The following is a 17,069-nucleotide window of genomic DNA, read 5'->3' on the forward strand; positions in this document are numbered from 1 at the left end:
TCTGATGTTTTAGAGTTTTGTGTTTGCTCTGCTCCTGAACATATTTATAAGCTTGACTACTGTTTATTATCTCCATATTTCATGTTACCTTAATATCTTTATTTTCCCTCTTTTTGTTTAGCATCCAGTAATTAACATTTTCCAACTTTAAAAATAAAAACAAAAATTTTAAAATAGCCCCATAGTATATGCATATAATCACATGGAATAGGTATTAGGGAGCAAACTACTAGTATTACCCGAGGCGGCGAATTTGATATTTCCTGAGTACACATTCCATAAATGTTTTATTATATTGACACAATTATACGAGATTTAGAGATTTAGTGAAGTCAAATTCAATCAATAATTTATTATTGTGTAAAAGAAATCAACAATAAATTGATCAAACATTCAGAATCGAAATAATGATTAGAAGTTAAAATTCTGAATATCACAATCATATCACAGGCAAGTACTAATAATTGCTTAAAAAATAAATATTAACAATTATCAAGCTGGAGGATTGAGTACAATTTCCATATTGTTTATATTGCTTTTTAGGGAAGACTTATTTCTTCCACCACGTATCCACAACAGGATTGGCTGATAGCACATTGAAACTGCTAAAATCAGAAGACATACATTGACCTACAATAAATAGGGAAATTTTAAGATAAGCTACTTCATAAAAATTATATTACATATGGAGTACGAATGCATAAAGGAACAAAGCAACAAAAACAACAACAATAACATAATGCCGTTATCGAGATCAGCTTCTTTGATTAGAGCTTTCCCTTGACATTAGCTTTGATCAAAGACAAAACTCTTGTTTATGGAATCAACTATGCGATATAAATACCATATACAGGTAAAAGGAGTATACACGTTGAGTTGACACTCAAAATGTCATTTCTATCATTAAGAACATCAAATGTTAATCAGACATCAATATCTTTCTCTCTAGTAAAAAAATTGTACCTCATTTTGTTGATAGTTTGTGAGAAGGAAAGAAAGAGCCAATTCTTGCTAGAATCTTTATGAGATCCTGCCATGTATTTATAATCATTTTTTATGAAAATGAGAAGATCACTTTAGTTCAAATTCAATTTTTGGTTGTTAATATTGATAATGTGTAAAATTGACACATGATTTTGAAGAATTAATTTCCTTAAAACAATTGCAAATAATCAAAATAAATATAATTGTTTTAATTATTGCATGCAGTAAAAATCATGCCTCTTTTTTGTCATTAACATAAATATTTCAATATATCAAGGTAATGCATGTTACCTGAACACTAGTACACACTAGTTAACTTACATGTGTAAAACCATTCTGATATGCACTACTCCATTCGAAGAAGGCGTATTGTAACAAACTGGTTGAACCAACGCTAAACATTGCCGTGCCGTAGAGGACACCAAAATACTTCAATGGAAATCTAAATTGAAGAAATCATTCTCAACACAGCACTGAAACTGTTACAATCTTGACATATAAGTTATATACATCAATCCTGTGACTTAACCATGGTATTACGATTAATTTTATTTATCATATATAATGAGTGTTTACAAGAGCAATAATTATTTACTGTGCATTTTTTTTATGGTCTTTCCACAGAGATTTATAATTTATCTGAACTTTAGTCATTATGTATTCCCCATACTTTATCAACCGCAAGATTAAGAAAAGTATTAACTTACGCTTCTCCAAGAAATGCTATTCCAATTGAAAACAGAAAGGAACGATAAAAAGTAAACAAGATGAAGATTGGCAGTACCACTGAAAACGAATCGAACAAAAGAGGAAGTAGGTAACACAGCGTGCCAAACAACCAAGTAATCGCCATAGGTAGGCATATAGGAAAGAAGTATCGTCCAGGAATTGGGCTGCCTGAAAAAAACATATCATTGAAAAGCTTGGTGTTAAATACGAAAATCTTTATCCCAGAACTCATTGTATCTTAAAAAGAGCAATGAATTGGATTCGTTCTGTCTTTATCAGTGATAACTTTTTTTAACCATACATGTACAGGTGATGTACTCAAAATAACAGCGTAGAAAAGATCTACAATTTAGAAATGACATTAGCAAGTTATTGACAAACAAGAATATCAGCTGTCTCATGTAAAGTCATCATTTTATAAATTCGTCGGTCGAGACAATTACCTTGCCAGCAAATACAAATTAACATTAAGTCAAATGCGGACTGACGTTTTTCATACAAATTGTTAGGCCATTAAATGCACACTGTATTGTCGAACGGATTTTTTCGTTATTTACCAATTATGACAAGGAGCCCACAGCGGGTGTGATCGGCCGACAGGGGATGCTCACTCTTCCATGGCACTTGATACTACCTCCGATGTTTTGGAGATCCATGTATGTTTGCTCTGCTCATATTGAACCAACATCACAAGCAAAACTGGTTTATATATCTCAGTTGATTCGATACGAAAGAGCATATTCTACGTACACTGTATACACATTTTAAAATGAGGTAAGTTATTGATAAACAAGTTGCTAAAACAAGAATATCAGCAGTATTATCGTGTAGACATTTTACATCATCATTTCTAAAAATAAATAAAGTTAAATAAATATCATTTTTTGGTCGATACAATGACCATAATTGTAAAGATGAGGTGAGGAAATTGTAAATAGCATCAAAAAAAAATTATCATTAAGTCAAATGCTGACTGACGTTTTTCATTCTAAATGTAAGGCCATTGTACACACACTGAATTGTCGACGGATTTTCCCGATCATGACAAGGAACCAATGGCCGATGTGACCGGTAAGCAGGTTTATACTATGCTTTCTCCTCCATGGCACCTGATGCCACCCCCGATGTTTTGGAGGTTCATGTTTGCTCTGCTCCTATTTTGAATTGTTTGATGGACTTTTGAGCTTGAATACTGTTCGTTATCATCATACATTTCATAGCAAATGTTTGCCGTGTCTTAGAATAAAGTTACATGAAATGCTTTACAACATTTTTTGGTCCTTTATCAGATAGTGATTTGTACCTCTAAATCTTTTTCTCTGCCAGTCATACACAAATCCAGCTACAACAGCCGTGATGCAGGTAGAGATAGTGGTATAAGCGAAGGTATCCAAGTAATAGCTTACTGAAAAAAAGATGTCGGATTGTGATTTCAAGCATGCCTGTCAAATACATACAAAAGTACGTTTATGAATAACTGATAAAATACTTCAGTTCTAAAGTAATACATATCACCTAGGGTATGTTTCATATATAAAGTGGATCAAATATGGAATATTACCAGTAGATGAATTTTCAGTCATGTTAGATAACCATGTATTTAGCAGACCAACAAAGGTAACAAACAAAAGCACGTTGATGGACATCCAAATGGTATGGGAAACGTACGCAAAAGACAAAATGTGTGTCTTCAGGTTGTCCTCCCCAGGAACACTTTTTTCACGATAATTTTCTAGAATACAACGTAAATTATTTTATTTGCAGGTTTTTTTCAAATATTATTAGTAATGTTTGTATGTGATGATATACAAAGTTAGTTATATGCTCTCCCATTAATAGGCCATTTTAATTAATGGTTTATATTATAGTATATTCACTTTCTTCCATTTCCAGTAGTGTGTTATTTGTATCTTCCAGTAGAGTGTTATTTGTATCTTCCAGTAGAGTGTTATTTGCACCGGTATCGCTGTCTTTGCGTTTTGGTTTTTTCTTATGTATGCAGGCCGATCGCTGTATATGGTCTTTTGGTAGGAATACAAATGTTTGGACATTGAAAATTACGAAACCCATGCCACATAGGAACAAATAAGAATGCCTTCTTGGTATTCCATTCTCAAAAGCCATCTAAAAAAATGATAAAAATAATAATAGTTAAATAATAATGTCTTTTGAAAGAGAGGTTGCAAATTTTATACACTCTCTTTTTAAGTTTTAAGAATTTTTCCTCGTTTTGAAAGCATCGATGAATATTACAAGTATATCCAACTAATTTATATTTAGAGATGTTAAAAAAAGATATACAATGAAATCAACATTAAAGATAATTTATCAAGTTTGTAATTATATTATACTGGCAGAAATCATTTTAAACCTGGCTGAGCCATCTACATCCGAAAAGACTGACAAAAGTGTACATTTATGAATTAAAAAAAGATATACAAGCTTAAGGGGGTAAAAAATTCATCTACAGTTGCCAGTTTTTAAGATTTTCTTTGTCTTGTTTTTATGTTTAGATAATTAATGTACAATGTAATACATTTTGATAATTTGGGAACAAAGGGTAATTTCTCGTATTTCTAGTTCTCTAAGCACCATATATCTTACCTTAACAAAATGCTGTATAATTGTTGAAGCGTCGAACAAACCAGAAAACAATGCCACAATGGTGGTCTGAATCGTCGTGTACAAATTAGCAACCTTTGAAAGGAAATTCAGAAGTGCAAATTCTCACTCTACTCAGTGAAGACAAAGGAAACCGATAGTAGTTGAAAGGAATAGTATTTGATTATCTGAATGCAAAAGAAATTAAAGAGAATTATTCATTTTGTTTGTAAATTTGTAGGAAAAATCTTGATATAATAACATAATATCTACTGTATATGCATTATATATATTATTATATTTAATAAAATAGGTAAGATTAATATACAAATATACTATTTTATTTAATAAAATAGTTGTACATAAAGATCATGACACACTCAAGTTTTAAGTTAAAAAGTAAAACTTTATAAAAACCCAAAAGATGCCATAAATTTTGTCATAATTGGATTGTTGTTTAAGTAGGTTTAAAAATGAATGTGATGCTTTCGTGTCCTTTGTTGTTGAAAAATTACGCACTTTGAAAAAAAATTTCAAAGTGCACGCTATTGCACTTTGAAAAAAACATTTCGTGTTATGAAAATTAACGCACTTTGGAAAAAATGTAAAGATTTATATGAAAAATTCAAATTTATGACTTTTTTAAAATCACTTTAAGCGTTTTAAATATTTTTGATATAATTTGAATTGTTTCTTCTTTTTTTTTTAAGAATATAGTAATTTTATTGCCTTTTCTCTTTTTACAACTTCTAAAAATGAATTCTTTCTCTCTCAACGGTTTATATAAAATTTCTAGTTTTAATCTGTTTTAATTAACTAATTTATTATTGGAAGTTTTCAAGGTCACATTGAAAATACATGTATGTTATTGGAACAAAATTCTTCGAAAACACATTAGTTACATTAGTTGTTTGCTTTGAAAACAGACACCTATGTATTGGAAAGATAAAGAGAAAACATGTATTAAGGATAAATGTCATTGTTTATTAAATAACAAATGAGTGTGTTTATACAATTAAAATATATTTATTTAACTTTGAAAAATTTCAAATCAAAACTTTGCAAAGTGTTGATTTTGAAAATGAAAAAATTTTTCAAAGTGAATTTTAACACACTGTGCTGTTAAGCAATTTGATACAAAATCACTTACAGTTAGAAAAACAAGAACAACTATATTTATGGTATTCTCTAATAATGAACATTATATATTTCAATGCAGGGTTAAATGTTTTCTAATGATGACAACTATTGCAGAGATTAGGCCATTTCTGACAAATGGACTGTTTTTGTTGCAAAAAAATAACTTGCATGGTAAGAAATATAAGAGTCCGAAAAATTTTTAAGCTTTTGTGTCAAAACGCTAAAGAGCATGTCACGTGATCGCCTATATCACGCGATCCGCGCATGGGCAGAATGGTTGCAGATTCGCATTAGAATAGGAGAGGACTAACTCGAAACATTTCTACACTGAAACCCCATATCATTTCTTTTTAAGCAAAGGAACTTTTTGATCACTGTACATAAAGCATGACACATACTTTAGATAAAAAAAACTGTAAAGTTGTACAGTTTGAACTGATTTTTTTAAACCACTTTTAAAGTTTACAATTCCTACATAAGGCATCATCTATTGATTAGCAAAAAATTGAACATCATTTGCTGATAACAAGCTATAAATGTAAACAAGAGCCTTTTTTTTTGTTAACAGAAAATATATTTATAACAAAATGAAATTCAGCAAAAAAGCCATGGCATTTAAAATTAACTTTAATTTGAAATATTTTACAGTACATGTATATTGCATATTAAACAAAAACATGACAAAGATCTTGTTTACATAACAAAAAATAAAATGATCCTACATAACCAAAAATAAAAATATATTGAAATTTTTATTATTATAATGTGATGCTTTTATATATATAATATTGAGTAACATTTCGTGTTATGAAAATTGGAGAAGAATGTATTTATATGAAAAATTCAAATTTTAAAAAAAGATACTATAAACAAACAATGACTTTTTTTCTTACAGCTTCTAAAAAATGAATTCTCCGATAATACTACAAAATAACCTAAAAAAATAATGAAAAAATTTCTAATTTTCCATATGTCTTTGTTTATTCTACAGTGTGTTTATACAATTTATTTATTTAATATCAAAACGCTGTTGTGAAAATGTAGTGAATAACACAATGTGCTGCTACTAATACAAAATCATCAACAACAAGAACAACTATAATTATGGTATTCTCTAATAACGAACATTATATATTTCAATATAACTTTAATGACAACATTCTATGCCAGACATTGACTTTGTGAAAAAAAAAGAAGCAAAATTTGTTTAAGCTTTATTCATAATCTGTAAAGTTGTACAGAAAATCAAACAAGAAGCAAAAGCCATGGGTATTTTACAACAATTACATTGAAATAAAAAAACAAAATGAAATTATACTAGATTATCAAATAATATGTAATCATATTGGCATATCAAAAATAAATAAATAAATAAATTAAATTAAATTAAAAGAATCATATTAATAAAAAAAATTAGAATTATATCATACATTGAAATTTAACAAAGGAAATGATAATACATTTAATAAATAAATTAATGTATCCAACAAGATTTTTTTAAAAAAAAAGTATTAGTATACAATCCAACTAATAATATTCACTTTACGATCTATAATATTCTCAAAATGATATGTAAAAATCGAAATAAAAAATTATAGGGATATAGGCTGACGTCTGTGACCAAAAATACTCTTTAATGAGGACTTTAAACATTATAATTATATGTATAATCAAATATGAACCCTTTTCCCTATGATCAGGCGCAAAGAATACAAAATATATTATGAAATACAATTTTATATAATAGAGGTCATATAATCTTAACCCCATCATAGGTCTGATTCTTAGTTCCAGGATGCTCAAATTTTATAAATTAGGTAAAATGGTAGATGGGGCTTCATTTATTATGTTAGATACCTAAGTTGGTAAGTAGGTTTACTAAAAAGTTTCGAAAATTTCCGTACACCATCCGGCGTTTTGAATGCAATATAGTTAGGGGTCACTATTAAACAAAAAATTCTTGACAAGGAAATAGTCATCTGACGTTACCGTTAATTCACTGGTTTATAAAAATATATACGAACATTATTTGGCCATTGTGCACTTCACTGCCCTAAGACTGACGGACAAAGTGCAATGCCACCGCTCCCTTTAAATCGCGTTAAAAGTAATAACTTCATAAAACATTTCTAAAAGAAATTACATGCAATACCTTTGCTGGCAAATGCGATGCAAAGAAATCCAATCACATATACTGACCTACAAAAGAAAATAATATATGACAGAAAAATTCTAGACACGTAATGAATGTATATATTTATTATATATTATATAAATATAAAAACCAGATATATCGACTTACATAATGGATGTATATATTTATCGATATATTTGGTGTAAAGGGCTACATTTGTTATATTATTTTTATTTACATAGATTGACAAAACAAAATATGAAAATAATGGGAAAAAGGCACAAGTTTTCTCTCTTTAACACTTAGAGACTACAGATCAAAATAAATTAAGCTGTTTAATATAAATGTGTTTCCTTTATAGTGATGGAGTAATTGGAGGATTTACTTATTCATAATACTTCATTTAATTGATTATGTTTAGTATCAATTTTTTGACAAACATATCCAATATGTTTTAATATAAAGTAGATCCTAAATTCAATGCATTGTAACGTCTCATCAATTACAGAACATTAAAAAAAATTAAATAGAAGCTGAAGTAAATATTTCTTTTTAGAAACATGAAATCATACACTGTATTAGCTATAATTGAAATCAGTACTATTTTTTCTACAGAAAATTATCTCCATTTTAAGAAACATCAAGTCGATATGCATTTCAGATTTTATAAATAGTAACTCAAGTCTTTATGCTGTTATATACTTAATCATGTGATCAAGTTTGAGCCAATCAGAGAGCTTGGAATAAATGATAAAAATAATATATGTGTGTAAAGTTATACATAAAATCAATTATTTACGTGCAAATAACACGAGTAATCCTTGTTCCTAAGCGCATGGATATCTGTCCTACGATAGCTAGTCCACAGTACATCGACCCAACAGCAATAGAGAACCACAAGTTAAGCTTTTCCTCCTGTGCATGGCAAGTGTTTGTCAAGTTTGATATAGGGTTTGATATGTTGTTATCAAGTATAGATTTGTTGTATACATCCTCTGATGGACTGGCACCTTCCCTCCAGGAATAACCACAGAATTCTTCGTAAATGCCCTCTTCTTTCAAAACGAAGACTAGAGAACCCCAACCCCAGATGATGCCTGCAAAGCACACCACCTCCAGAGAACTCCATATTGTGCACAGAATTCGCCAACGGTAACACAGCTCCATATTCTACCCAGCCCTTATCGTGAATGTCACTTCTTATCCAGACGTACATATACCTTTAATTTTTCTTTCAAAATAATAAAATTAGCTGCTTGAGTGATTGGTAGGTTAAAGAAAATACCTTGCCTAAACTCTATAACCATAGTCATGTTATTGTACGTAATTTATAAAATCATTGATGGTTTAATCTAGAACAATTTTGTGCACTTTGTTAACTGATATGAAAATTGTTCTAGTTATGTCACCTATATATCGAAATACACACTAAATACACCTTTAATTTTTTTTAAATAAATGCACTTAGATACCATTGAAGTTTTCATACCTGACTTTTAATTTTTAATGGTGGACAAATTTGGTGAGAACATCTTGGTGAAAATAAGTAGAATGGATGATTTAATATTTCAGCTTGCTACATTATGTCCTGATACTAAATTGCATCAATGACAAAACTAGGATGTTCAGTATAATCATGAATACATCATATATGTAACAAAGCCCGTTGTTAAGAAAACATCCGTTTTAAAGGCAGTCCGGATGTTTTTTCTCAGACCTGTTTTTTTGTTCACACCATTAATTCATATTATAAGCTAACATATTCTGAATCAGGTACACATTTGTGTGCATATTGTGCTTACCTCATTAGCATATCATAATTTCTTTTAAAAAAGTATACATAAACTTAAGTTGACAATTTCTATGTAAAATTGTTCATCCACATCCAAACAAATTAGAATCATATGAATCGAATTTTTTTTACAGAGAATTGTATATTTCTGCTTATAAGTTTGTGTTTTTAACAGAAAGGTGTGAAAAACAGAAACAGAATATAATTCATTTCTTTTCAGAACAGGTAAATAAATGGAAAATAAGAACATGACACAGATGGTTATATCCACTTTTGAATATATTACAGTTAACTTGACCCAAGGTCAGTTCATTTAAATGTACTATGAATGTCAGTATTAAAAATAATCCCTGTTTATTCGAGGTCAACCAGATTAATTTTTTTTAAAATATCCTTAGTTTAACAAGCGTAGCATTTTTGTATTTCAAGTTTAAATTGAATATCTATGTCAAAACTTAAGATAAATAAAAGAATCAGCATACATTTTTACATGTCTTTAATGCGTATTTCATGATTTTTTCGGAAAATACACATTGTTGACATTTATTACAAGATCAGTATGTACTGGTCTCAGCTGACAAAGAAGGTAACAACACTGTTTTTGTTTGAAAGTCTAAATTTTAATTGTATTTAAAGGATCTGGGATTGAAGTTTACAAATAATAAATTATATCTAACTTATACCCATAGCAGCCCCCTCTCTTAGGAGGAAATATATTTCAGTTTTAATTATTTTTATATTCCTCAGACTCAAGATAAATTTGAATTATTATATCTACAATAGATTCCTAAACTTAGAGAAAAAACTCTACAAAGATATTACCTGGTTCCAGTAAATGTTCTACCAAGCCTCTTTCTGTACTCTTCATCAAAATATTAACAACATAGGAGGAGAAAGTGTACAATAATATATTGGAAAAGTTATGTTTAACAAATGTTAATACTTAGAAATTCAAAGGTCCTTGAGATCAATTTTTGTACAAAAATTCATATCATAATGTACGATATTCAACTTTTTATACAACCAGTTCCCACGATAAATTAAAGCCTAGGCTTTTTGACAATGACGACTACCTTTTCAAAAAAATTCTTTATTTCCCTCTCTTTCTCATTCGTCATTTGCAACATTATTTTTAAAAAAGTATCCTGTTGTCTACATAAAAAATCTAAGTTTATTTTAAAAGATTCTCAAGTTTCTGATTGTCAATACCCGGTATATATTATTTTTCGGAGACCAAGTCTTCCTACAATCTTTCTTAACAATCTCTTGGAATTCTCGTGTGTACCAATGGCGCTCCGTTATTGGCAGATTTGTTTTTGTATTCATTTGAAGCAAATTTAATTCAAATACATATACACGAGAAGAAGAAAACGCATGCCTTCAACTCGTATTTAGATATATAGACGACATTTTATCAATTAGCAATAGTTACTTCCATTCATATCATAGAGAGCTGAAAATTAAATATTTTCCAAAGTCTGCCACATCTGTTTCATATTTGGATATTTCACTGGACAAAGACGTTAATGGTAACATGACAAAAACTATATGATTTATATAACTTCAACCTTTCAATCAAATTTCTTTCTTATGAAGCAATACATGTATATCCCTATCTTTTAATATGTTACTTAATATGTTTAATATTTCAGCTCGCTACATTATGTCCTGATACTAAATTGCATCAATGACAAACTAGGATGTTCAGTATAATCATGAATGCATCATATACTAGTATGTAAAGTCAGTCCATTGTTAAGAAAACATCCGTTTTGAAGGCCGTCCGGATATAAATAACTGCAGTGTTTTTCTCAGACCTGTTTTTTGTAAAAGTAGAAAAATAGTTTACAACTTTAATTCATATTATTGAGCTAACATATTCTGAAACAGGTAAACATTAATGTGCGTATTGTGCTTACCTCATTAGCATATCATAATTTCTTTTAAAAAAGTATACATAAACTTAAGTTGACAATTTCTATGTAAAATTGTTCATCCACATCCAAACAAATTAGAATCATATGAATCGTATTTTTTTGTACAGAGAATTGTATATTTCTGCTTATAAGTTTGTGTTTTTAACAGAAAGGTGTGAAAAATAGAAACAGAATATAATTCATTTCTTTTCAGAACAGGTAAATAAATGGAAAATAAGAACATGACACAGGTGGTTATATCCACTTTTGAATATATTACAGTTAACTTGACCCAAGGTCGGTTCATTTAAATGTACTATGAATGTCAGTATTAAAAATAATCTCTGTTTATTCTAGGTCAATCAGATTAATTTTTTTTTAAAATATCCTTAGTTTATCAAGCGTAGCATTTGTGTATTTCAAGTTTAAATTGACTATTTATGTCAAAACTTAAGATAAGTAAAAGAATAAGCATAAACTTTTACATGTCTTTAATGCATATTTCATATTTGAAATTTTCAGAAAATACAAATTTGTGACATTTATTACAAGATCAGCATGTACTGGCCTCAGCTGACAAAGAAGGTAACAACACTGTTTTTGTTTGAAAGTCTAAATTTTAATTGTATTTAAAGGATCTGGGATTGAAGTTGACAAATAATAAATTATATCTAACTTATACCCATAGCAGCCCCCTCTCTTAGGAGGAAATATATTTCAGTTTTAATTATTTTTATATTCCTCAGACTCAAGATAAATTTGAATTATTATATCTTCAATAGATTCCTAAACTTAGAGAAAAAACACTCTACGAAGATATTATCTGGTTCCAGTAAATGTTCTACCAAGCCTCTTTCTGTACTCTTCATCAAAATATTAACAACATAGGAGGAGAAAGTGTACAATAATATATTCGAGAAGTTATGTTTAAAAGACTTAGAAATTCAAAAATCCTTGAGATCAATTTTTGTACAAAAATTCATATCATAATGTACGATATTCAACTTTTTATACAACCAGTTCCCACGATAAGTTAAAGCCTAGGCTTTTTGACATTGACCACTACCTTTTCAAAAAAAATTCTTTAGTTCCCTCTCTTTTCTCATTCGTCATTTGCAACATTATTTATTAAAAAGTATCCTGTTGTCTACATGAAAAATCTGAAGTTTATTTTAAAAGATCCTCAAGTTTGCAAATAGACTAACAAACATAATTTTTTTTTTACTATAGATAGTCATGGCATTAAGTTAGCACCCCACAATAAGCTGAAAATTGTTCCACAAAACTGGGCCAACCGGAAGTTGAGTGGATTTGGTATGGACACTAATGCACCGGATGATTACTAGGCGATATACAGAATCAATGACTATTTGCTATTTGATTTATAAAAGGGGGACTACTGAGTCTCCTTTGGCAACCTCACAGACCACCTTTAGTGATCAAGAATTTCATATCTGAGCAAAAATGGTGCGCACTGCACAGCTAAATTGGTTTTCGGACAAGACGGTCATTCAAGGGTTTTTTCATGATACCAAAACATTTGTCAGTCCCACTGTTTTGGAAATAATGGCCTATTATATACACTAGTACCGATCCGGCAAATGTTTAATTCACATGTAAGAATTAACAAGTGGTGCGTTAGCAATTTTGTCTAGTGTACTATTTCTTCAAATTTTGCAACAACGACTCAATTCCTAGAGATAATTTTTTAAAAGTCCAAGTTGAAACTTTTGCATAATTTTTACGTTTTATTTCTTGTAGATAGTTTATCTAATTAATATAACTACTAACTTTTGGTCACAGCATTTCTACAATTTGATTGGTAAAGCCACATTGCTTGCCGGAGCCGGTGCCTTATTATAGGTTAAAATGTATAAACATACACTGAACCTCTTCAGAGATGTGAAAAGTTCAGCATACGTTCAGCATTTGTCATGTTTGTTTATTGCTATTTTTATCTGAGACGATAAAGTACATTTTATTGATTCATGTTACACTCTCCGGAAGATAACAATCTCTGCTTCTTTTAATTTCTATGCATTTTTTTAAATTCGTTTAATATTTAAAAAAAAACTTTTAAAATTACAATGAGCAGAATACTTTTTTGCAAAAGTTGCAACATAGCAGGCAACCTACATGTACCACAAGATCACTCTGTACCGTTTATAAGACAGTTCTTTGTCTTTAGAGATTCTAAATTTTAGATAAACATATGACATACTTGAACAAGTTTAAATATTAAATTAGATGTACTCAAATGAGCTCAGACCCACTGAAAAAGCTTTGCATACTTTGACTAATTTTAACTATGCCAAAGGGAATAGCAACTTTAAAATTGAGACCACCCCTTGAATACCGACATTTTTTTATCTTGGCCTAAATGTACCGAACGACAATGCATACCGCCAAAAGGTCACTGATTTAAGCAAGCTGTAACAAAATGACAATACGTGAAAATCAGTATGATAATCTATTTCGTTCTATTACTAAAAGTGAAGAGAATAAAAGATACAAACGATGATTGTTCTAACGAAAATCTATGAACAATGCACATTTAAAAAAAAAAAAACTCGGATCTCTGGAAAGTCCGGAGGTGGGATCAGATTCGTAGGAGGAATGAACATCGACTTTTAATCGGTCACCCCCCCCCCCCCCCCCCCCCCCCCCACCGCGAGCCATAGGTATTGATTAGGTACCGGTAGAAGGAACATTTTGTAGTCAAATTCATTAAAAAAAACAATAAAACTAAACATACAAAAAAACAAACAAAACAAAACCCATCAATTGATAAGAACAATTCACCCCAAAATACAACCAAAAGATAGGTTACAATCGGTAACATGGTCATTATATAGACCATGGAATATACAAAATACTGAATTTAATCGAGGTTGTTGAAATCCCTGTAACATTAACTAAGCAATCAGTAGTCTGTATTGGTTTGAAAGTTGATCGTACTCGTAATCTTGAGTATCAAATAAGTCGAGAGACAAAACAACCACATGTAGGCAACAGAAGAAAAGTTGAGAATGGAAAAGCTGAAACCATCTCGTCTGGCACAGCTCGTACAACAGACACATAATGTTAGCTATTTGTTGTCTAATTCATTTCTAATCACGATTCGCCAGTTTTTTAATTAAATCTATCTAGATCTGCGTTTTCAACAGATAGGGAATGAAATGTATGGAGAAATTTAACAATAATCAAGCTCAAATGTCCATTTAAACAATACAAATCAGAAGCAGAGCTAACAAGGACCCCATAAATCTAACAGGTGGAATCAGGTGCAGTAGAAGAGTGAGCATTCGATGCCGAACGGTTACACCCGCCATATGCTCCTTGACATGATAATATCAGATTTAATGGAAAAATCCGTCGATAAATCAGTGTGTATATATTAGCGAAGTAATGGGTATGAAAAACGCCAGCTAGTATTTGATTTAATGACAGATTGTTTATGCTGACATTAGTATTGTATCAACCATAGAACTTGCCAAATGTTGGCTTTAATCAAGACATGCAGTTGACATTCTTGTTTCATCAACTTGTTTGTTGATAGCTTAACTCGTTTTAGACATAGTTCATACGTAGAGCCTCTCTTGTGTATCGAATAAACTGAGAGATATAAAACCCGTAAGCAGATGAAAAGACTATATTATTGGATAAGTAAGGAAAGTTGACGTATGAAAAGTAAAAGTCATCATGCACGTTTATCCAACAACTTCGTAGTTATGTTACCATTAACGTCTTTTATAGTAAAATATCCGAGTTTGAAACAAAATAACATAATAATTCAGTTGCTTCAAGTGTCTCTTACATATAGAAGTAAGGTAGGGGGATGACATAATCTGTCCTGTAAAATGTTGCAAAATAATCAGTACTCGACTGGCAAGTGCATAAATATTTTGTCCTTGAAAAGTACCCAAGTATAGTTTGGAATTCATTTTTCTTTGTGTGTTTGTTTGTTTTAGGCTCGACAAATCATTTTCAGTGAAGAAGAAATATACAATCTGTCCTCGATTATCATGGATACAAATCATTTTTTTCTGACATGAAAAGAATAATAAAACAAAAAAATTTGACAGCCACCCCCATCAGAAACAGATAACCGTATGCGGCATTGATTAAAATTCATCCACTCAATCTTTGCATTGTGCAAGGCCACGCAGCTGTCAAAGCATTTTGATCTGCATTCGCACCTGCGTCATTTTTAAACATTATTTTAACATTTAAATATTTCTTCACAAACCTGTAGTCAACTTAATTTACAAAAAAAAAAAAAACCAACTTACTTCAGAGCAGTTCTTCTTGCGCATAACGATCATCACAAAGTATGAAAGAACATTTCTGTGGATTTCTTCTGCATTCCAGAAAAATCCAGTTCCTCTATATACATGTATACATTATGATAAAGTCTAATGAACATAACGAACCACTTGATCCCGTATGCAGAGTATCTAACATTACTAAAATTAATTGTAAATAAAAAATAATTTGAATCTCTATTAATATCCTATTAATTGGTTTTAAATAAATACAAGCGAGCACCTTTACTGCTATAAAGCTTTTCAGTGTCATATCTAACAGATAGCTCATCTATTTAAAAATTAAAAAATATATAATGAGTTCATCACTATGTATGTACTAGATTCAAGAGCCAAAGAAAAATCTCTGATTAACGTAAAAATATACAATGTTTACCTAATAATGAATCAAAATACGATAGCGTATTAGTGCCACTCGCACACTTTACTTTTTTTTAATTTCTACTCTTTAATCTGTAAATTTTACACTTTAATCTGTAAATTTGACACTTTAATCTGTAAATTTCACACTAAAATCTGTAAATTTTACACTAAAATCTGTAAACTTTGCACTTTAATCTGTAAGTTTTACACTTTAATCTGTAAAATTCACACTTTATTTGTTTATTCACATAGTCAATTTAGCAACTTCATACATCCTTAGTAACGCATTTTAAAGCCAACAGACCGTTAATCATGAAAGATAATATTTAATTCTGATTATTACGGAAGCGTATTAGTGCCACTTAAACACTTCACTTTTTTTAATTTCTAAACTTTAATCTGTAAATTTTACACTTTAATCTGTAAATTTTACACTTTAATCTGTAAATTTTACAATTTAAAGTGTAAATTTTACACTTTAATCTGTAAAATTTACACTTTATTTTGAAGAATCTGAACGGTAATCGGTTATGATTGAACGGTCGATTTGTGATGTTTTACCTCTGACACTTGGAAAAAAGTATTAAACTGTGATGTTTCAATTGTTTGCATATTTTTTTTTTAACATGTACTTGTACATGTTTATTAGTATATGATAAACAAGGATGGACTTTTTCCTCATGGGTCTCGTAATTTTCCAAAGCATAAGAAATCAGGGGTCTGCTTAATTTCAGTATATATACATGTGTTTCTTTAGTTTTACTATAGTGTAACGAACAGTAAAATATATGTTTCAAAGATTATTTTTATTTGCAGTTCAGATTGATATTACAAGTTTATGGTTCTATGGTCATGATGAAATGATATATTAAAATTACGGTCATTTTTCAACGTAGCATTAAAGAAACGTCATTGAATCAAAGGATATAAATTTCATTGCCGTTCCGAAATTAATATAAACATACTTTAGTTATTAATATACGTACATGTATACACTTTAATAAGGCTCAAACCACTAAAATTAATGCCAAAAATTGGTTATCTAAAAACAATCAATCAATTCAACTGTTGCCGTAAAATTTACA

The 17,069-nt window shown here is 29.9% G+C and overlaps 1 protein-coding gene across 1 annotated transcript; it reads right to left on the reverse strand.

The window, feature by feature from the left end:
* Positions 1 to 346: 346 nt before the first annotated feature.
* Positions 347 to 9,239, reverse strand: LOC134252412 (equilibrative nucleobase transporter 1-like). The gene is made up of 11 exons (XM_062734883.1): positions 9,078 to 9,239; positions 8,388 to 8,819; positions 7,598 to 7,653; positions 5,766 to 5,828; positions 4,318 to 4,439; positions 3,591 to 3,837; positions 3,275 to 3,445; positions 3,017 to 3,118; positions 1,692 to 1,881; positions 1,306 to 1,426; positions 347 to 630 (listed from the first exon to the last, which is right to left on the reverse strand). Exons 2-11 carry the CDS (start codon positions 8,753 to 8,755, stop codon positions 493 to 495), a joined length of 1,578 nt encoding a protein of 525 aa, XP_062590867.1. The 5' UTR covers positions 8,756 to 8,819; positions 9,078 to 9,239; the 3' UTR covers positions 347 to 492.
* Positions 9,240 to 17,069: the final 7,830 nt, after the last annotated feature.

Source organism: Saccostrea cucullata, unplaced genomic scaffold, assembly GCF_032062105.1.
Source record: "Saccostrea cucullata isolate Sc308-1 unplaced genomic scaffold, CSIRO_AGI_Scuc_v1 ctg45, whole genome shotgun sequence".
Taxonomy (NCBI): Eukaryota; Metazoa; Mollusca; class Bivalvia; order Ostreida; family Ostreidae; genus Saccostrea; species Saccostrea cuccullata.